Genomic DNA, 22914 nt, shown 5'->3' with positions numbered 1-22914 from the left:
AGGTGGGACTGTGCTAATGTACATTCATAGACATAAAGTAGTTTATAATCTTCTTTTGTAGAGGTAATTCATGAATTTCAGGTTCTGGGGCCTGATCTTGAAAATGAGTAGTTATTAACACAGGTGCCCAGTTAACCTCCTCCCAATATCTGTATTTTGAATAGAACTTAGATTCATCTTTAAAACACTGGACTGCGTTGGGGTAAATTTGGGCTTGGCACGGGTCCCAAAATCATTGATTTTGCATTGTTGAAAGTTTGCAAAGATTTTGCAAAGGGTGTTTCACTTTTCCATTTACCCTTTACTGACTAATTATCTACTGCTGTAGCTCTGCTGAGGTTAAACATTGATGTATTCATATGAGGTGATTGTTATTTAAGTAATGCTTTTTTCTTTCAATGCACGAGCGCCACGTCTCGTCCACCGTAAGGCCCCCTGCAACATGCCAACTCTGTTTTGCCAGCAGCCCCTACTGTGAGCCATTTTTCACCAGTGCAGCTTCAGGAAATACCTGTGTATGGTAGCATACAGGACACGTGTAGCCAAATCCTTCGTTTCGAAACTCTTATTTTCTTTGACACTACGTGATTTACGTGATTTATACATTATATGCAGATGTACTAGTATTGTTAGCTGTTCCTATAAAGAGTCTATTTACATTCTATTATTCTCATGCACCCCCACCTCCCATGCCTTCTCTAAACAAATGACATTCAGGTAGGCGGTGAGCTGCCAGACACACCTTGTTTGAGGAGAGCCACCTTATACCCACTCTTCTGAGCTTCGGGGTAGCAGAAGGCACCCTGCAGCGGCCAGGCATTGTACTGATGGTGAGTATGCCCAGCTTTTCGTGTCACCGATCTGAATATCTTCCTACCCACACCACCTCTGAGTATAGTGCCTTCGTTTCAGTGCTACAAATTGCATTTGCCTGAGAGATCAGTGGGCGTTAGTCATGGGTGTGTCTCATCATTAAATGATAAAGGCCTAGATGCATCAAGGTAAAATCCGCTCGCAAAGGGGCAGATTCTCAGAATCTGCCCCTTTGCGACCGGTATTTTTGCATTTGGGATGCATCATCCCAAATGCAAAAATCGCAAATTAAGAATTCGCTAAATTGCGATTACTTGCATTTAAGGAATCTCAAATTGAGATTCCTTAAATGCAATGCATGAAAGTTTAAAAAATAGCGATTTCGCTAATAGGGCTTGCAAATTACCATGAAGTTCAACTTCATGGTAATTTGCAAAAACTTTGAAAAATCCACTAAAGTGCATTTTTCAAAGTTTCATGTTGCGCACACACATGCCCTAAGGGCAAGTGTGTGCGCTGCATATGTGCACAGATCAATTTCAGGGGTGCACCCTTGAAATCGCATTCTCATTTTGCGATTCGCTAATTGTGATTCGCAAATTGAGAATGTCTTCCTATTCATTCCTATGGGCCTATGAATGGGGAGGTATTCCTTAATTGTGACTCGCAATTTGCGAGTCGCAATTAAGGAATTGTAAGAAATCGCTATTTTTAATGTGATTACTTCTTGCATAGCATTTTGCTATTCCTTATTAGCGATTCCTTATTTTTCGCTAATAAGGAATCGCAAAATGGATGCTTGATGCATCTAGGGGAATGTGGGTTAAATATGAAGGAGGATAATACAGACCTCAGATCTACAGGTGGAACCCTTCAGATGCCCCCCAGTAAGCCTAGGGCTATAAATATCAACAAAATACGGGTGTAGGCCAGGAGGATTCTGTGATGTTGCTTTACAGGAGTTTGACTGCACCTGCTGTAAAGTATGAAGCATAGCAGAGTTGTGTTATCTGTAAACTGGTCTGTGGGTTACTGTTTTCGCTGTAAATTCCATTGCATTACATGCAGGACACAATCACTTATTTTTGTCATATAGCGTAGTCAGCCTAATGAATTATGAACCGACACAAAGAAGTGACCTGCATATTACAGATTTAGGTCTACAAACTTGCTGTTCTTTTTCTTGATTGTTCATTATGCTAAGGTTACACAAAACGATTCCTTTGGATATTAATATATAATTATGGTCGGTTGTAGGTAAATGAATATTGGTAGAATGATTTCAGTTGCATTCAGATACATCTGACATTCTATGTGTGTTTAGATTTAGAGTTTGTTGAGCAATTGTACAATTATAAAAAAAATAATTCGAAGATTAACTCACCACTGCTAGAATGCCAATAAAGCTTTACATACTTTGAAAAGTTTTTTTTACAGTGGCTAATGGCCAGTCACTGGCCAGTCATGGCCAGACTGTGGGGTTGGTGATTACAAACTTTAATATGATACTGCTCAACTATAAAAAGCATTACCATTCAAATGCAGCAGCTTAAAGTTAGATAAAACTAAGCATTCATAAAAACTTTACAATAGCAAACATAACTGACTGCTGTGAGGTTGATGTTAAAAAGCTGGAACATAAAACTATTAACTTTTAGAAATCATTAATAGTAAAAACGCCACAGCTAAAATTGTGACTGACCTAAATATTTGTACAAATTTTACAGTACGAAATATGGTTGAACATGCATTATTTAAACCTTTACGATTAACAAACAAACACATCATAGCTTAAGATTTAAGATTATTTCATGAGCTACTTTGAGCTCCGTTGCTTAAATGGCTGATCATGTATTGGAAAGCTTACACTAACAAATAAAACTGACCATGTGTTCATATATACTCAACATTTGTTAACTGCACTACTGTGTACTTTAAAGTTGACTTGTAGGCTGCTGATAGGGACGATTTTGAAGGGGAAACACCACTTGGCGATAAACATCACCTAGCAAAAAAGAACTGCACAGAATCTGGGGCCATATTATCAAGAAAGGGCGATACATTATCGCCACTTTTATCGGCAGGAAATTGCCGCTAAAGCAACGATAATGGGCTTGATAATATGCCCTTGTGAATTCCCATAGAAGCCCAGGTTCTGGTGTTAACCTGGGCTTCTATGGGAATTCACAAGGGCCTATTATCAAGCCCATTATCGCCGCTTTAGCGGTAGTTTCCTGCTGATAAAAGCGGCGATAATGTATCGGCCTTACTTGATAATATGGCCCCTGCTGTTTAAAGATCTCGTGAAAACGGGCATGTAGGGCTGTCCCACAGGGGCATACTTTGTGGACCTAGGCAGTCCAGATAGACGACTCAAATGCAAGGGCCTAGTCGAGGGGAAAGGTGGTTAGACGGCATTGTTTGAATTGCTGGGGGTTGTATTTAGTCAGGGAGGGATATGATAGTGTTTTCACAGGGAGGCTGCCCTCCAACACGTTCAGTGTGAATAGAGTGTGTTTAACATGAAAAGAAATTACCTTCGTTTGAATCTGCATTTGTATTAACTATTTAGTTCATTTTATCTGGTAAACATATTTTTTGTTTTTGAAAACATATTTTATTAGGTTTTTAAAGTACCACTTGCGCGAAAACCTAACATAATCCACATAGAGACAAGATACTGAAAGGTTACCAGACATGGAAATATCAATGGGTACAGTTTGTGTATATAACAAAAGTGAAAAAACTGAAAACTTTACGCAGACTTTCCCACCCCACCCGCATTGGCAAACAAATTTCAGTACAAACGAATACCCAAAGAGATAAAACAATACATCATACATTGTGTCCCACAAACATCCCATGGAGCTACTTTTACAGGGATTGCGAAGGAATAGGAGGGAAGCTGATTCCCCAGTATGTAGCCCATCATGACCATATTTTTTTGTTATTGGGGCAACCCCTCGCTTGAAATACCACCATCTCTGCGCCGATGCATTTGCCTAGCTCTCTTCGCCACTTTCCTATTGTCGGTGGAGAAGTTCCCTTCCATAACTGTTCAATATCACGTTTGGTGATTTTGAGGGTGAGGAAGAGTAGGTGTTGCTTATATCAGTTCCCACCTGTGTCCTCTATGCTATGAAGCAGAAATAGTCGGGGATCATGTGGAAGGTCCCAGGACAGCACCTCTTTAAGGGAAGTCGATACCCCACGCCAGAAAGGCTGTAATGCTGTGCAACTCCATCCTGTATGGACAAATGTCCCCTCCTCCCTGTCACAGCGTAAGCACTGAGGGGATGCCACAACTCCCATCCTCCAAAGACGAAGACGTGTCTAATACACGCGATGAACATACTTAAACGGAATAAGACCGTATCTGGAGGCTACAGCGGCGCCCCGAGGACTAGCTATCACCTCAGCCCAGTCATCGTACGTCAGTACTGGGATGTCATCCTGCCACGACTTCCTCGCTTTATGTAGGGTCGTATTGGAGTGTGTCGTCAGTGTCTGGGATATCTGTCTTATTTTGTGTGCGCTTAGGATGCCCATAAGAAGACGGCCTTGTAGCGAATCAAATTCAGGGAGGTCAGTTAGGTTTGCAAGCAAGGGGGTCAAAGCATGGCGTAAACGGATGTACCTGTAAAACTGGGTTTTATGGAGATGAAACTCCTCCTGCAGGGAAACCCTGAAAGGGTTTAAGGCTGGTGCCCCGCATAATGATCCCCAGGGAAGGAATTTATTTTTATTTGAGTGTAATGTATTTAGATTAATTAAAAATGTGATTCAAAGTTAGGATAAAAGTGCTGTGGCATTTTTTTTCCTTTGTCCTGCATTCAAAATAAATGTCTAAAATGAATTTACAATAATTAATATAACACATTATTGTATTAGCCGACTGAGGCCTTTTACTTGGCATGGTACCTTCGATCATCAGGTTATAAACATGTATCAGCAACATTTCATAAACCCATTAAACATTTGCTTGTGATCAACACATTAACCTTTAAGTTATATATATATTCTTTATTGTTTGATTAATTAAAATCTTACAATAATACAAATGCATGCAATAATCCAATATATACAGTTTAAATAGCATCAATTATTTTTAAATGCGATACATATTATTTGAGTGAATATTTTTGATAAAATTATTTACAATATTTGTTTTATGTTTCCTGGAGTTCTAACTTTTTCCACACTTTCATAAAAAATTTTGCCAGAGCAGAATTCAAAGGTAAATCATCTGGGTAAAGACATAGGATCAGTGCCTGTCTGCAAGTTCTCACCCCACTTTCATTAAATAGACTCTTTAATACAGTTACTCTTTCATTTCTCAGTTCAGAACAGAGACACAATAGGTGGATATTATTCTCCTCCCCAGATCTACACAGTCTACATACAGTATCCTGTTCATACTTTTTCCAAGGTGGTAGATGGCATAGTCCCCGTAGTACACCAAAACGTGATTTAATAAAGATTTGCTTGTTTTTCAGCGACCATGGCGTGATCAAGTATTGCTTTACCATCTTTTTTGAAAAACCATTATTATGGGCCATGCATGTTTCCTTTTTGCAAAAGTGGCTTTATGGTTTAGCAATGATAAATGATCTGTTATTTTATTGACAATTTACTAAAATGATTCCTGAGTAATAGAAGAGTCCCAAACCGGCCTAACCTTAAATTCTTCCAAGGCCGCATCCAAGTATTGCTAAGCAGGTGATTTGCTGCTAATTTCTCTCCAAATTAACTGGGACATTAAGTTGTCTTGGTCATTTTTTATTCAATACCAGACTTTAATTATATGACCCTTTTGAGCATACAGTTGGTTATTTAGACCAAAGTGCAGTCTGACTTGTGCTTGTGATGTGTTGGTGGGCAAATGGAAAAGGATTTTGAACATTTTTAAGGTAGCATTGTTTATAATAGCTGCATCTTTTCTATTTAAGGCCTCACTGCCGTAGGTTAACGAGGGTAACAGTTTTGCAGAAATGGGCGGTAGGTAAGTTCGCTGATAGATTTTTGGATAGTCCTAAATTCTGATGTCAAGGCATTTGATTTCCTATGGATTTCAAGTTTCTGTGGAAGAAAGGTTCTTTTATCGTTAAATATAACACCCAAATATGTATAGGTTTCTACTTGGTCTAATTGTGACTTTCCAAGAAACCATTTTGACTTGTATTTCCTTCTTGAATTTTTTGTAATCATCATGACTTTGGATTTTGATTAATTTATTACCATCCTATTTTCTTTTGCATACTCAGATTATCGCGCTATTAGGAGTTGTAATCCCACTTTTGTATTACTTAAAAGGACAATATCGTCTGCATATAGTAGGTTTGATTTGTGTTTGTCAGCAAGCTTAGGTGGATGAGTATTTATATGTTAAGAACCTCCGTTAAATCCGCTAGGAACAGGTTAAATAGTAATGGGGCAAGTACGCAGCCTTGCTTTAGGCGTCCTGATGTCGCTATTTCCTTAGTTAATGATCGACCATAACCCATCCGCACTCTTACCCAGGTGTGTGTATGGAGGAGACAAATCAACTGTAGTAGTTGTGGTGGGATCCCTTGCAGTCGTAGCTTTTCCCAAAGTCGTTCTCTGTCCACACAGTTGAAAGCTGATTTAAAATCGAGAAAGCAAAAGTACAATGGTTGTTTTATTGCAATTGCTTTGTCCATTAATATCGATAAGGCTAGGATGTTAGTTGTCGTTCCTAGACCTTTAATAAAGCCTGTTTTGTTTGGCGGGAGAATTTCATTTTCCTTTACTCAGTCCGATAGGCTTGACAACAAGATCCCTGAAAACAAATTTGCGTCTGTATCTCGTAATGTTATCAAACAGTAGTTCTCCGGTGGGGCCCAATTTCCCTTTTTAAAGATAGGGGATATTAGTGACCCTCTCCATGATTCGGGGGTCAACCCTCTCTGTACTACTTCATTAAAGACTTTAGTTAGGTGTTCGGCCCAAATGCCTGGATCCTCCTTGTAGAGGGCAAAAGGGATACCATTTGGACCTGGTGCACCGTCTTTTTGTTTTTTTATTAAGTTAGCCACTTGAACTTGTGTTATATCAATTTAATTTTCCATTTCTGGGTTTGATGTCTCCTTCCTTTTAAGATCATATCTTTCTGTTATGTTGCAACCCGGATTTAAATGGTTCCCCAAAAAGTTTACCCATTCGGTCTCAGTTAGTACAGATGACACAACAGTTTTAGCCGGTCTTACTAAGCTATTTATCATTTTCCAAAACTCCCTTGAGTTTGCTTGATTGCTGGCATAAAAAATCTTTGTCCACAGATCGTGCTTGGCTTTAGTTTTTTCATTCCAGATTATTTTCCTCAGATTTTTATTTAATGATTTTATGGTGGTTAGTAGTTCTTTGTTGTTTGGGATCTTGGTTTACTCCTTCAAGAGTTTATTTCGTGACTGTTTCATTTTACGAACCATATATGTCAAATTAGTTTTTGTTTCCGTTTTCCCCGCATAATGTCCCCCAGTGTGGAAATCAATGATTTATAATTCCATGAATTTATTCATTCATATTCCAATCTTCAAAAGAATTTAATTCCTTTATGATTCATAATTGCAACTTTATAGCATCAAAACGCAGTATTTTAACAAACCCAATGCATTTCGGGTCACTTATCGACCCTTCATCATAGGTCTACGAATAAATACTGGAAAACCAAATGAGCATATATACAAAATGAGTTCATCATTTCAACAGTTCATAACGCTAATGCAGAACATCTACACTCTGAGAAGTATTATATAATATGAAGTTAGAAATAACGTGATCCCACTCTCAAAATTGTCTCATGGAATAGTGATCATATCATGGCAAAAGTATCAAGTACAATTGGCCCGCTTTAAAAGTCGCCTGAACCGTTCAGCACTTACAGTAGGAGTGTAACACATTTAAATGTTACTACTGTGAGCATGGACAAAACTCTCACGCAGTCCTGTGTCATGGCGACAAGTCAGCAAGATTTTCATTACCCTCATTAAAGATTAAAGCACTTGTAGATAGAGTGCACAGAAAAACTTAAATGTTGGTAAATAATTACCTTGCCATAAGGGCGTCACCTGCATCAGCCGCATGTGCCATCTCATTCGCCAGATGGTATACCACCATAGCCTGATCATTTTTTGGCTGGCGTGTGGTAATAAGTCGTGATTCTGTGCACTATATAGTAACCGCAGGAGGGAAGTCCTTTCCATGGCTGTGTTTTCTAGTGCGAACGCCGGGTCACTAGGTGAATTATACCACCTGTCGTTGAATACTAAAAGGTGAGCTGCTGCGTAGTAGGAGTATACGTCAGCAGAAGCTATGACTCTGCAATAGGTGGATTGCGCACAGGTGTAGTGCCACTCTAATTGCCCCTCCCCCCATCAAAATGTATTATGTATGGTGTTAATTTGCGCAAACCACGCTCGCGGTATGTGATATGGGAATTAAAAAATGGCAGACCGTCCATACAGAAAGAGAGGTAGGGAAGACCAAATAGTAGTCTCATCACGAAGGTTGGCGAAGAACTGATTCTTGTTGCTTGCACATGAAATCTGTGGACAGGGAGACACAAACACTCCCAAGTATTAGAAACCCTCTGTGGCATGTTTTACCTGGCATGCCCACATGCTACTGCCCTGATGGCCACATACTGGGAACAGTACTGATTTAGCAGGGTTGGTGTGAAGTCCAGTGGTCTGGCCCAAGACCCGGAGAATCTGCAGAATGCGTGGGCCAAAAAACAAGACATTATCTGCGTATAATGCAATACGATCTGGCTGTGATCGTGGCCAGTCAAAGCCTCTGAGCACCGGATCCCTACGAACCCACGGTGCCAGAGGCTCCACTGCCAAGGCAAAGAGGGGAGGGGACAGGGGGCAACCCTGCAGCTTAGCTCGACCAATGGGGAAGAAGGGAGAAAGATGACCAGCGATGCGCACTGAGGCCATAGGTTCCGTATAGAGTAGGAACACATACGCTAGAAAACGTGGACCGAAATTGATCAATCCTAAGAGTTGTAATAGGTACTCCAACCTAAGGAAGTCGAAGGCCTTATCTATATCTGCCAAGAGTCAGTCCGCAGGGCCGCCCAGCTCCGGGGCCAAGGCCATGGTGTTGTGAACCGAGCGAATGTTATGTCGGGTGGCCCGATGCACCATAAAGTCAGATTGATCCAAATGGACCAAATCCTGTATGCAGGACCACAAGCGATCCACAAGATCTTTCCCCAGTAGCTTGGATTAGAAGTTGATTTGGGAGATAGGGCGGTATGAGGAACCGGTCCTCAGGTGGGCGGCGGGCTTTAAAAAGACAACAATTTCAGCTTGACGCCAGTCCCGAGGCAGTAGTCGCTTCTCAAGGGCCTCCTGAATCGTTTCCAATAAGTGCTGGCCCAGCGCAGCCATATGAGAGCAAAGGAACTTCATAGGGAACCCGTTAGGACCCGGAGCTCCACCTGGGCGCATCACGTTTAATGCAGCTGTTAAATCATCTATTGTAATGGAGACGTCTAATTGGTCTCTTATCTGATCTGAATGCCGCTGAGGAGGTATATCTTGTAGGACCTTTGCGATGAGATCACCCGCGATCTGTTCCCTCCGGGTGTACTACATGGAGAAATGATGCGTGAATTCCTCCACCACTTCCACCGGGGATGTATGCAAGGGACCATCACTACCCCTGATGGTTGGAACTGTGGCCGGGGTCTGCGTGGCCTGACATAATCTATGTAGCATTTTACTGGATTTGTCCCCCCACTGGTAAATTCGATATTGGCACGCTAACCAGATTTCTTTTGCCTCCTCTGTAAGATGATGGTGCAGCTGTTGTTGTGCAAGGGACAGGTTTCTCCGAAGAGTTAAAGTGGGCTCTAGCGTGTGTTGCGTCTCCAAGGAAATGCACTGGGCCTCTAATTCAATCCTCGGGGTGGAGCGCTTGCTTTTGTTGTTAGTCCTATATCTAATATCCCCTCTAATGGTTGGTTTCAGGGCCTTCCACAGGGTTACTTTAGAGGTTGAGGAGTCGATATTTAAGGTTATATAATCTTGGGTCGCAGTGTGTAGACATTCCTGGTAATCAGGATCACGCTGATGCCGCAGGAACATCCACCATCTAAAAGGGGACCTTTAGGAGTGTCACCGTGACTGGAGAGTGACCCGACAACCCTCTCGCAAGACGTGAGGCCTGGGCAAACCTGTGGACATAGCTTAGTGGCATGAACAAGTAATCTAGCCGAGACAAGGAACCATGTACCGCTGACAAGTATGTGCAATGATAATTTAGAGGTACCTACGGGGAGACTACCCCCGATCCCGGTCGCCTATCAAGTGGTGTCATAATGTCATTCCAGTTGCCACCCAGGAGGGACAGACCCTCTGGAAGTTCACCCCACAGTCGAGTCAAACCATCTACAAACGTGGTCCCAAGGGACGGGGGTGCATACACACTGCCCAGCGTGAGCGGTTCACCATGAAAGTTCCCGTCAGGAGGACATATCTACCCCCAGGATGCACCCAGTGTTTAGTATGGATGAAGGGGACATGACCATGGATAAGAATAGCAGTTCCACAGGAGCCCCTAGTGAAACCTGCATTACATACCTGTTGGACCCCAAACCTAGCTAGTAGGGAACCTTATTGCCCAGGAGATAAGTCTCTTGCAGTAAAAGAATGTCAGTCCCATATCATTTAGCTTGCCTAAGGACAGCCCCCATTTGACCTTGTTGAGCAGCCCCCGGACATTCCACGTGGCCACCGTCAGTTCACCAATATGGGAAACTGCTGCCTGAGTGGCCATATATCTAGTCTGCGTCTGAGAGTAATCGTCTGCCTAATGAAGGATGGGATGTGTTTCTGTGTGTGTTAACAACAAATAACATAACTCTGCATTCCTGGAACCCCCCCTTCGGTATGCCCCATCCCCCCCTCCTGATACTGATAAGAACTTGGAGCATCTGTAGCGGTGAGCAGCAATCCAGGACCCCAACCTCTGATTACAAGGCCCCCCACCAATAGATCCCAACCACCCCATAAAACATGAACCGTGGGGTACTAGTGACCGTGCAGGTCAGCCACTGTGCATAGCATCCACCTCTACTTGGTGCAGAATAATCAGTGTAAGTCCAACCCATGAACATACAATAATGTGCTAATTTGAGTATCACAGGTCAGTCAAAATGCTCGTTCAGGGCTGGAAGATCATCGGTCAGAACAGGAGCATTGCCGCCATTTTGATTTCGTCCTGTGTGGTCTATTCCGCTGCGAGCCCCTAGCATAGTCAGACTCCAGTGGTGGTGGGGAGTGTAGTTTCAGGTGGACCCTTTCGTCAGACCAGGTGAAAACTGCTTCAGGAGAATTGGAAAAAAATGTTTTGGAATTATAAATCACTTGGAGCCTGGCAGGATAAAGTAACACGTAAGAGATATTGAGTTCATGTATCATCCGTTTTGCTGTTGTGATAGACTGTCTTTGTTGTTGCACCAAATGGGTGTAATCCAGAAAAGTCATGATGGGCCTGTAGTCGAAGACAAGTTTATCCTTATTCAACTGGCCATGCTGCAGCCCTGCGTCTCTGTCTGCATAGTTTAGCAACTTGGTGATGACCGGCCGTGGATTTTTTCCATGGGGTGGCTTTCTTGTAAGTGTCCAGTGGACCCTTTTGACCACAAAACACACTGAGATCTTATCTGCTGGTAGCAGGTCTTTAAGCCATGAAGTAGGAAAGCGGTTCATGGAGCTGCCTTTGCAGCCCTCTGGAAAACCAACAAAACAGAGGTTGTTGCCCCTGGCGCGGCCTTCTGCGTCTTCGGCTCGGGCAGCAAGCTCTTGCTAAATCACAGTCAATTTATTGACCTGCTGTTGGAGGGTCTTCACATTATCTTCCACAGATGACACCCGCGACTTGGCCTCGGTGATGCGGTCAACAGCCTTTCGCAGGTCCTGAGGCAGAAGTGAGACTTTGGTTTCCACTGCGTCAATTTTGGCCTCCAGTGTGTCCCTTGCATCCATAATGGCAGCTAGCAAAACTGCATTATCCGGAATGGGGCCAGGTATAGGGCCCCCACTTGCAAACTGGTCCAGAGTGCTCTGTTTCGGACGTGTGGCACCGGGTTTGTCTTTCCCCATTATGATGCTGCCAATAATGACTCTGGCTATTTCTGGGGGTAGATCCTGGCCTGGCGAGGCACACAAGGTTGCAGGGGCTCCAATCTACCACCTGGGGGGGACTCTCCAGAGAGCGCACTGCGGTCGGTCCTCTCGGAATCTGTCCACCACTAGGGCACAAGCCGTACTGGATCTAATCCAGCTGCCTCCGCAACCAGCAGCGAACAGCCAAGCAGGCCCCTCTACTGGAACCTAGCTCGCCGGACCACTAGCACGCAGTACACCCTTGAAACCCACGCACCAAGGGACAGTGTCCTCTCCAGCAGTGCAAAATTTAGAAGCACTGCTCGGCCCCTAGGTCCACCGCACACCACATTGGAACATACCAACTCCTAAACTCCAGTCACGGGACACGAATCAGCTGTGCAGAGGGGATGAAAAGGCCAGCCGGGCCAATGCCTGTAGGGAGAGCCAAAATGGCAGCTCACGCGTAATCCACGCCGAGGCCCCGAACCCAAGCCCTGAACCCAAGCCTGAGCCCTAAGGCAACCCAATCCTGCTAGCGGACTTTTCGTCCCACACTAGCACCAATGGATGCCAAGCATGACTCTGCCACGGTCGGGAAATTGCGCTTCGGCACCAGGCACACGGGTGTCCTCCCCAAGGGAGCTCTACTTCCTGCGGCGCCGGCTGGGCCCCGCAGATGCGGCACACGGCACCACCGCCCCAAGCCCCCATGGCCCCATGGCATCCGGTCCCCCATGCCGGCTGGTGCCCGGGCCCGGACAAGCCCCGAAACCACAGCAAGAATCCTGGCTGGGCCGACAGGGCTTCTCCTCAGTCCAGACCCCCACCAGAGATTAAGGCCGACACCCAGACAGGCCCGGTAAGGCAGGGGTGTGTGACAACCGGCCGCCCACGCTTAGCCACCCCGGAATACCCTCTCGCCTCACCTCTGGGTCGAAACCCGGTCCAGGCCCAGGATGAGGCTGCATCCACACAAGATCGGGCGGCAGGCAAGGGGGCGCTGAGCCTCGGCCACAGCAAGTTCTACGCAGTGCTTGAGCCCACCAGCGATCCTTCTCCGGCTCCACACCAGGCACACTGAGTGAATTCTCCATCCTATGAGCCATGGATGAGCTGCACCAATCGGTTGGGGTAGGAAATTCGAAGGATAAATGTGGCGGACGCACGGAGCCTATTCAAGCTGCGTCCACCATGCTGGCTGAGCAAGCCACGCCCCCTGGTAAAAGTGTTTTAATGGTTACATTGTCTGCTTATTTTTAAAATATTTTATTTTAGAATGGATGATACATTTAATTGGGGCCTAAGAAGCTGAAAATATTTTCAAATAAATTACATTATAAAAATACACGAAAAAGATGTTTTTCAGAAGGGTTAATTCCAAGAAAGTTCTGTCCAACAAGCAAGGCTGGCAGTAAAAGAGGCGCAGTTACTGCCAGCCTTGCTTCTCGTTAGCAAGGACTAGGAGTGCCTGTTCACGCACCACTTGCAGGTTTTCAAAACACAAATAAAAGGCATTGTCATTTACAATGCCAATGCGAGACCAATTGCATTGCAAATGCTTGTTTTATATATAACTCCCACCCACTTTGGTAGTGACATGCTTCATCATCGGGTTCACCCCGAACCTAAAAAGCCAGGGTGGGCTCAACTGTATTCAAGGGAGCTCTTTGTATGCTATGGTGTCTAGGGGAAGCTACCTGTAAAAAATATAATACCTCACCCAAGGTATCCCTCTATAAGTATGGTGGATGGGCAATGATTTAAAAGAATTAATATACGGTTTGAATATATTTATTTATTTATTTATGGATTTTGTATAGCGCCTGAATCACCCCCAGAGGGGTATTTCTGCACTTGCGGGCATACAGGATAAGGCTGGTGCAAAAGTGAGTCAAAAACAGAGCAGTTTTCAGAGACTTTCTAAAATGACGAAGGTCCGGGCATTGCCTCAGTGAGGTGGGAAGCTGATTCCAGTAAGGGGGGGGCAAGACGCGAGAAAGATTGCCGGCCAGTCCTTGACTTCTTGACCCGAGGAACCACTAGAAGAGATTTGGAACCAGAGCAATTACATTTCTCTGCGAGGTAAACTGGGCCGTTATCATACACCGCCTTATGGGAAGATGCAACAAACTTTAAACTTTATACGTTTTCGCACTGGCAGCCAATGGTGCTGTTGAATAAGCGGAAGAGAGGCAGTTCTGTAAGGGGCACTTAGTACCAAAGGTACAAAGATACAAATTTGTATACAGTGATAAGCGGGTTGACGTAATATACAAAAAACAGAACAATATGTGTGTATCAACTCTTATACAAAAGTTATATCACTCCTACAATGCTGATTACAGTGCAGTCTGAATCGCCTGCTGCACTAGTATTTTTATGTGGGCTAAGCCACACACATTTGTTGGTTAGTATTGAGACTCATGGAGGAACAAATGCAAAATCACATTTTTGTAGTGATGGTCCATGAACAATCCTGCAATCATGCGAATAAAACAGTGAGCCATGAAGTGTGGCTGACATACATGGTAAAGGGGCATACAATGGTCTTTGTAACTTACTCTAAGGCGAGGATTTTCAGATCCCTTAGGTGTAGAGGAAGGTTTGGCCCTGTAGTCAGACCCTAAATCCCAATCAGTCAGTAAAGCGCTGGGAACAATGTCCTAACACTCAAAACTGCATTTGAGTATCAGAAACCAGAGCTGCACAAGGAGTGCTGCTCAGGTCAAAAGTCCAATTGTTACTCAAGTCTTCAAGGGACCCTAACCATCCATGTACCCTACTTGTGTCAAATCACGCCCCACTTTTAGTACAACTGAGTGCGGCTTTGCGAGGCATTTTGGTTGTATTTCAAGTACACAAGAAGGTGATGGGGGGCATGTCCAACTGCCCAAGATGGTGGATGCATAATTCCAAAGTTCTCTGGGCCAAAAATCTCCTGAATCTGGCACCAGGCGAGGGCATTTGGACCCCCAAAATGGGCACAGTGATTCCCCTGTACCCACTGACTAGATACTGATGTTGGCAGCAAGGCGAGTGGGGCTTCAGCCAAGTTACAAGGGAGAAGTGGCGCCAAAACTGATTTAGCACTGGGCCAGTGCTCACGGGCCACAGGTGGGCTCTCTTCATGATCACTGCCCCCCTTCTCACGCTGCCTGTCAGACAGGCTGCCGGAAGAGCTGTGACACTGAGAAGGCACAGAGGGTGACAATCCGGAGATCCAACTGCACCGGTTCTGACCCACCTGCCAGCCGGTTCATCGGTCTGCTGTGTCCGATAACAGCCGATACCCTTATCTGCCTGAGACGTTAGGTGATGCCGGGCTGGGGAACTACAAAGTTATTCAGTGCCCTACCAAGACCATGATCCATGACCAGGTAAGTGTAGCATGCAGAAGCACTGACTGCGGGTTGAAGGCCTGGACTATTAACAAGATGGCTGGCCCTGCCTGTTGCTGCCTGTTTCAACACATGTGAGGCCTGCACACCCTGGGCCCTGGGCCTATAGTGAGCTCCTGCATTTGCTGTGCCTGCCTGCAGCGCTGTGATGGGGCCAAGGGGGTGGGACACATGAGTCGCCTGGGGAAAACTTCAGGGAATGGATCCTATGGGCCTGGATTGCGGAGACCTTCCCTACATTACTACTGCTTGCTGGCCACCGAGCCAAGGCCCGGGATGAGTGAGACAATTGGATGGCCACTAGGGCAGTTGAGTGAAGGACTGTGTGGCCAGCTGGAGCACAGCGCCGGTGTGGAGGCAGGCAGCGCAGGATTACTGATTACTATGCATGTTACTCCTAATACTGAGGTCCATGCATGCACTTACTAAACACGCTGCCCTCCCTGTACAGTGAACTCTTTGACCACGTTCATGTAAGCCCCGACACCATCATCTGATACCTACAGCATGCCGATTAAATGAAAGGTTCTCTGTGGACCCACCCACAATCTGTGAGTCTAGGTGAAGTGGCCCTGAGTGGACTATGACAAAAGGGCTGTCGCTGCCTTTCTTGCTTGTATTATAATTGAAAACGTTTCTCTATATTGTAGTAGTTAGTACACTAAGTGTGGGGATCAGTTACTGAGGTTATGATTTCTACCTATTGAACAGTGCCCAAAACACCCTCTACAATGGCGGCACCCAGCGTGGACAAACTAATCATTATTCTAGAGGGGATACAGGACTCTAGAGTTGCTATGGAACAACAGCTGGGTGTCGTTGCAACAAATATCAACCTTCTTAAGGGTGACCACCACAAACTGGCTGAAAGGGTGAACACTAATAAGAAGGCGCTGTTCACATTAGCGCTATGCCAAGCGGAACATGTATTTCTGGTGGCGCAGTTGCACAGGCAGGTGGATCTACTCCAAGATCGTGCTGACAATGCAAAGAGGAGGGCGCTCAGAGAGAAGTTGTGGCCAAACGGCTAGAGCGGTCGACCTCCAAGCTTGGGAACCGGGTTTGAGTGTACACAAGGGACACTCAACATCCTGTGATTTTTGGAAAATCATTTAATCTCCCCGTTCGTTACAAAAATTAATGTGTCCATCTGTAACACAACTGGTGCTCATGTAAAGCGCTCTGATACCTTTGGGTCAAGATCTACACTTCCCATCTACAACCACACGTCACCACCCTACATACCTAGGTAAGACCCTATCAGACCATAAGCCACTGAAAATCACACTAACATGGGGCTATGTACTGACCTGATCCCTACCTGGTGCCTCCAACCACTACTACTTGTGGACGCAGTGTTTCGAGCGACACTTACTACAGTCATTGATACATATTTTGCAGAGAACACTGGAACAGACTCCTGCTTATTGGTCAATGGGAGCCTTTTTAAGGTGGTGGTGGTGCAAGGGATGTCTATTAACAAATTGGTGAGTGCACGTGAGGTGGGCTTGAGGGAACTCACACAAGTAGAGGATAGCTTAGGTCCACTGGAGCAGGCAGCGGTGCAAAATGCAAACATTGTATCCCAATTGCAAAATGCTCGGGTGGACTATGCTGAACTTCTGGAACACCTCCTGATTATAGACTATAGGGCCTATATCCAAAGAATGCACACAGTAGCGGACAAATCAGATACACTACTCACCATACCGATTAAATCTGAACAGTCCCCTACATCCATCCTTTCAATACACACTCGATACCACGGTACAGTTGAGCAGCAATTGGAAATCAATACGACGTTCCGGGATTACTATACTGACTTATAAAGTGACCTACCTCCCACTGACCTGGCTGAAATAACTTTGGGGCATATTAGCAAGAACCTCGTTAAAATGATCGCCGTTTTAGCGGCAGGAAACTGCTGCTAAAACGGCGATAATGGGCTTGCTAATATGCGTTATAGAAGTCCAATAGAAGCCCAGGCTAGATGTCCTGCACATCTAACCTGGGCTTCTATTGGAAATCTATAACGAATATTAGCAAGCCCATTATCGCCGTTTTAGCAGCAGTTTCCTGCTGCTAAAATGGCGATAATTTTAACAGGTTCTTGCTACTATGCCCCATAGTTCCTAAGTCAGATAGTGCTACACCAAGTGGCGGCAGCTGACAGAGAGACACTTCAAGTACCCATGTCTGCCAATGAGATATGTGGGGCCTTCAAGGAGCTTTCTCGTAATAAAACGCTAGACTCAGACAGGCTGCCACTGACATTTCAATCCACTTACACTACATGTCTGATACCTCACCTCGAAAAATTAAATAATGCCTCCCTAGAGAATGAGATGCTTCCCCCTTTGCTCTGGGAGGCACTGGTGACCTCTCTCCTCAAGCTTGACAAACCACCCAACGAAATGTCATCCTACAGGCACCTATCATTTTTGACCATGGAGTATAAGACCTTTAGTCAGGTTCTGGCTCGCCGACTACTTCCCCTACTCCCCCACTTACTATAAGTGGAGCAATATGACTTTGCCCCCTGTTGCAGTACCTCCTCAAATATATGCTGTTTATTCCACATCATGGATGCAGTTAAAGAGAGCTACGGATTCGCCAGCTGCCTCACCCTCGTAATTCTACAAGCATTTGATTTGACACCATTTGCTGGGAATTTATGTTAGCGCCACTTGCAGCATTTGGGATACCCGCGGCATACGTTTTCTTGTTGTGGCTGCTGTACTCAGAGCCTACGGTGAGAGCCAGGACGGAACCATACATTTTGGCCCCTTACCAAATATCACATGGGCTCTACAGGGTTGTTCACAGTCACCACTACTGTTTGTTTTAGTGGTGGAACCTCTTCCACAGTGTGTCCCCCCCGGGGGGGGGTGTAGGGGGGGTGTAGGGTGGGAGGGATCTATATTAATCATGGAATCTATTCAATATCGTTTTGTGCAGATAATATGATCCTATACTTCAAAGACCATTGGGTCAAACTGGGAGGTGCGGCTCAGCTGATGGCTAAGTTTGGCGACCTGTCTGGTCTCCGGATTAATGCAAAAAAATCCTATGCAATTTACTTTAATGATACCTATGGAGAACCTATGGTCCCATTCCGGCCCCTGTAAATCAAAGTAGCACCACGCTTGTTTTGTTATCTTAGCATTCAAGTGTACAGCGAACCACCGCACATATTGGAAGGCTACTATCTGTGGGTGGTCACTGCGATCCGCTCGCAGGTAGGCTTCTGGTGCACGTTTCCCCTGTCAGTTGCCGGCCATTTGGCTCTACCCAGGGCCAGCCTGAGGCATGTGCAAGCTGTGCACCTGCACAGGGCCGCCAAACCCCAGGGACCGCCACGCCAATATGTATCCTTAATATAATAATCTTCTGAGGATGGATACATATTTGCGTGGTGGCCCCAGTGGCAGGGATTTGGCGGCCTCCGGCTCTGTTCCACTTCCAAACACCCTGACCCCCTTTCTGAGCTCCGTGGGGGCTCTGCCCAGCCGGACACCCTCTTCTGGGGCCCCCTACCTACGCTCCCTGCCCAGGGCCACCATGAGCCTAGAGCCGCCCCTGCTCTACCTAAAATGTTCACCTCGCCTACTATACTATTTTGTGAACCTACCAATCCTAGTGACAGCCCAGGTGTTTCACAAGCTAAATACATTGCTAATAGAACTGATCCCGGGTAACGGTCACTGATAGATCAGTCTAGCTAAGCTGCACTTTCCGATAGACAGGGACGGTATTAGTGCTCTGGACCTTAGTGTCATATTGCATGGCTGGCATGTTAACTGGCCGGTAACAACTAGGAAGAAATTGAGTACACCACCAAAGTGCTTCGTAGAGGACAGCTGCATAAGCTTGTTGGCCCTGGCCCCCCTATGCTCACAGCAAGGTCCATTTTGTTACACACAGCCCTATCCTATTGGAAGATTGCCAAGGGATATACTGCTTCCCCTTCGCCTTCTGCACAGAGTGTTTCCTTGCACAGCCTCCCCAACCCATTGGGCACCTTAACAGCTGGGATGCTACATCCCTGGGAGCCGGAAGGGGTAAGTTCCTTAGGTTATCTTTGTGGGATGGATTATTAATGCAACACTGTAATTTTGTACACACTCACGGGTTATCTGAAACACTGTTTTTAATGCATGCTACTATTCTTGGCTATATTTGCTGACACACGGCATCAGATAGAAAGGACCTTGAAACACATGAGCTGCCACAGGTGCTACACACCATGAACCACGGTAGTCACTTGATCCAATGCAAGTATCTGGGCCGCCGTACTCCTCTTATGCCACAATTGGGCCCTCTCCAAGCCAGATGGGAGGCAGAGCTGCACAGGGAGATAACTGACAGAGAAAGAACTTTTCCTTTTTAGATACCCCAAAAAGATTGCCCGTAACTTGCGATTTAATTTTTTACAATTTTCCATATTCAATAGGGCCTCTCCCACAACCCACAAAATTAATGTGATATCCTCCGTGGCCTCCTTGGGCTGCCCCCCATGGCACACACCAGACGTAGGTCACATGCATATATTGTGGGCTTGCCCTACACTGACAGTAGACCTGGGTGGAGTTAGCGGAACTCCGTGAAGTGACCAAATAAGTCTGTCATGCTATGGGAGTTTCGCAAGTGGCAGAGGGGGTTTGGTCATGATGTTTGTGTTGATTTTCAGCGCCAGGTGTTTGTCCTGTGATGATAAATCAGTGTGAATGGCACCATATGCAGTGCAAGAGGACGCTGCTTCTTGTCTGCTGCTCGAGTGGTGGCTTTCTCAACGCGGACAGAAGGTTGCTCAACATGTACAGTTACGACTATCTGCTACTGCCCACGTTGAGAAATTCTGCTGGGAGGTAGATCTTCCTCACTCACCAACTTGCGTTGGCAAGCGCAAGTGGGGAAAAAAACTCTGCTTTGCCACGTGCTCAGCGAAGTGTGGAAAGCTCCTCAAACAGAGTGGAGTTCCCTGCAAAGGACTAATATTGGAGTGATGTTGGGCTGATACTGGCGGAGTTGACAGGCGCAGACTATTGGTGTACATTTGAACAGTGTATACTATGCTTATACTCCAGACCTAAGAGCTCTAAAGTGACTTCTCAGTTTGTAGATAGCTCTACTGTGAGCGAAACGACTGCTGACTAGACATTGAAAGTCCCCGTGGGTCCCCCCAATCGTTCGTTGGCAAGAAGGAATATGACTTGTTAGAAGGCGAGTCATTACATTGTGTGGCATTACAACGACCGCGTAGTTACCACACAATGCCATTACTACACAAGTCATTACATCGACTGGCAGTTAATTGACATCGGAGCTACCTGTTTTACTGTTAGGACAGTAGAACTCCCAAATAAGGGTGGGAGGAGACCTCCACTCCCCCGCGGTGTGTGCGGAGTTATGCCCTCTCTATGAAGTAGGTGGAGTAGGCAAAACTCTGCACACTTCGTAGTGGGGCGGAGTTGACCAGCCCCCGCTCCTCCCACCCGCCCTATTAACAACTATTTACAAGCTTAAAAATCACAATAGAAAGTAGTAAAACGCCTTTCCTGAGTTGCGGCGTTCCCGGGCTGCCTTCGTCCTCCATCTTGGCTTCTTGATGACAACTGTGAATGCGCGGGCGCTCGTGCATGCGCATCTCTTGCGTGAATAGGGCAGGTGGGAGGCGGGTGGCGTGGAGCTACGCGGAGTGTGCAGAGTTTGTTTTAAACTCCGGGCACTCCTCGAAGCCCCACTACGCCCAGGGTTACACCCAAACCTATCCCCAGGGGAAAACAAGTCCAAGTGGTAGGTGTTGCCAATTAACAAATTATGAACCCTCGGTTAGCAACAGTTCCTGTAAAGATAGGTTCCTTTGTAGAGGGCTATCAGTTTGTAGTGTGTCACCTGTTGGGCAGGGACTTCGTCTGCAAGTTAAATTGCATAATTGGCTCTACACAGGAGGGTGTTGAGTTTCAGAATCATGAGATGAGAATGTAAATTTTAAATTGGCCAAACAGGCCTTTGGGTTAATCCCCATGATTACTACAGACAATTTGCCCTCTGATTTGAAATATTCTGTAAATCCTGAAGTCACAGACTTCTCAGGCAAGAATATTAGCCTTATAAAAGATACAGGGCCAGTACGAATAACTGTTACACCGAGTGCAGAGTATTCCTAAACTCCTCAGTTCAATCTCTCACCAGAGAAGGGGACTATACTTCCCCTGTGATTCGTTCCATGATACAAACAGAAATTCTGAAAGAAATCTTATGGAGTCCATTTAATTCCCCAGTTCAATCTCTCACCAGAGAAGGTGACTATACTTTCACCTGTGATTCGGTCCATGATATATGGAATATTGAAAGAGATCTTAGGGAGTCCATGTATTTCCCTGATTATAGGCCTACAAAAACCTAACAGAAAGTTCAGGGTTTAAGAAAGATTAAAATATTGTAATACAATATTGTCCCATGGTACTGAATCTCACTGTAATACTGTTTCATATACCCTTTGATGCTGAGTGGTTCACATTGGTCAATATCTGTCAAGCATTCTGTAGTAACCGAGTAGACAGGAGTGGTTATAAGTTGGATATTTATTGGATACATGGACAGCAGAGTCAGCAGGACCAACTCCACCAACAGCTCCATCAGGAATCCCATAGAAACAAACAGTTGCTAGGTGACCATGTATTATAGAGCACTATAATATTTACAGCATTAAAGGGAAACACCATGTAATAAGCATTACCATGAACAGTGGAATACCACAAGATACAACATATCTTCTCTTCTTCTAAAAAAAAAAAAAAACTATACCTTGCTGGTCTAACATTATTTCTGGAACTTTTCCTGGCCATAATTTGATTTATACAAGTAGGACCCAAGCTCGCTGTACGTGAGATGGCCTCTTTTACACAAACCTTTAACACTCTGTTGAGGTTCCACCAATGACCTCCATCAACTTTTACTGCATTTCCAACAATTTTGAGAACTTTGACTGGTTCACTGTAATTACTGTCACCCTTCTTAGTATGAACAGCAGTTTTAATCTTAATATTGTCCCCCACTTCAAGTGGAGTTAATGTGACATCCCTTCTGGAGTCAAAACATTGCTTTTGTTTAGTTTGTGTATCAGTTATATTCTCATTAGCAATAGACATTAGCTGTGCAGCATCAGACTCAGACCTGATTCACTTACCCATCCATCCAGGCCTGAAACTTGTATTAGGCTTCAGTTCGCTCAAAAGTCCGAAAGGTGAAACCTTGGTGAAGGGATGAGGTGTTGTTCTGTAAAACCATACCATAGCATCTAATGCTCTGCAAACATCATGACCCCCTGCTCTGGCCCACTTGACACACTCCCCCCACCACTTGGTTCATTCTTTCAACCAAACCATTAGTCTGGGGTGGTATAAGGAGCTTTTATTGTGTTTAACACCAGACTCAAGAAGAAATGACTCAAATTCAGAACTGATGAACTGTTTTCCATTGTCCGAGATTAAAATTTCAGGAAACCCCTCTCTCAGTCCCACACATTTCAGAAATTCCACAATAGTTTGGTTTTGGCT

The 22914-nt window shown here is 45.2% G+C and overlaps 1 protein-coding gene across 1 annotated transcript in view; it reads left to right on the top strand.

Annotated features, from left to right (window-relative positions):
• Nucleotides 1–13058: 13058 nt before the first annotated feature.
• Nucleotides 13059–22914, top strand: part of LOC144762941 (serotriflin-like) — a 173416-nt gene continuing 163560 nt past the window's right edge. The window contains exon 1 of the mRNA XM_078648241.1: nt 13059–13173. Within this exon, the coding sequence (XP_078504367.1) occupies nt 13059–13173 (115 nt within the window). The remainder of the gene's footprint in view (nt 13174–22914) is intronic.

Source organism: Lissotriton helveticus, chromosome 6 (genome assembly GCF_964261635.1).
Source record: "Lissotriton helveticus chromosome 6, aLisHel1.1, whole genome shotgun sequence".
Classification (NCBI taxonomy): domain Eukaryota; kingdom Metazoa; phylum Chordata; class Amphibia; order Caudata; family Salamandridae; genus Lissotriton; species Lissotriton helveticus.
Note: the sequence above shows the minus strand (reverse complement) of the source record. Positions and strands in the feature narration are given on the sequence as shown.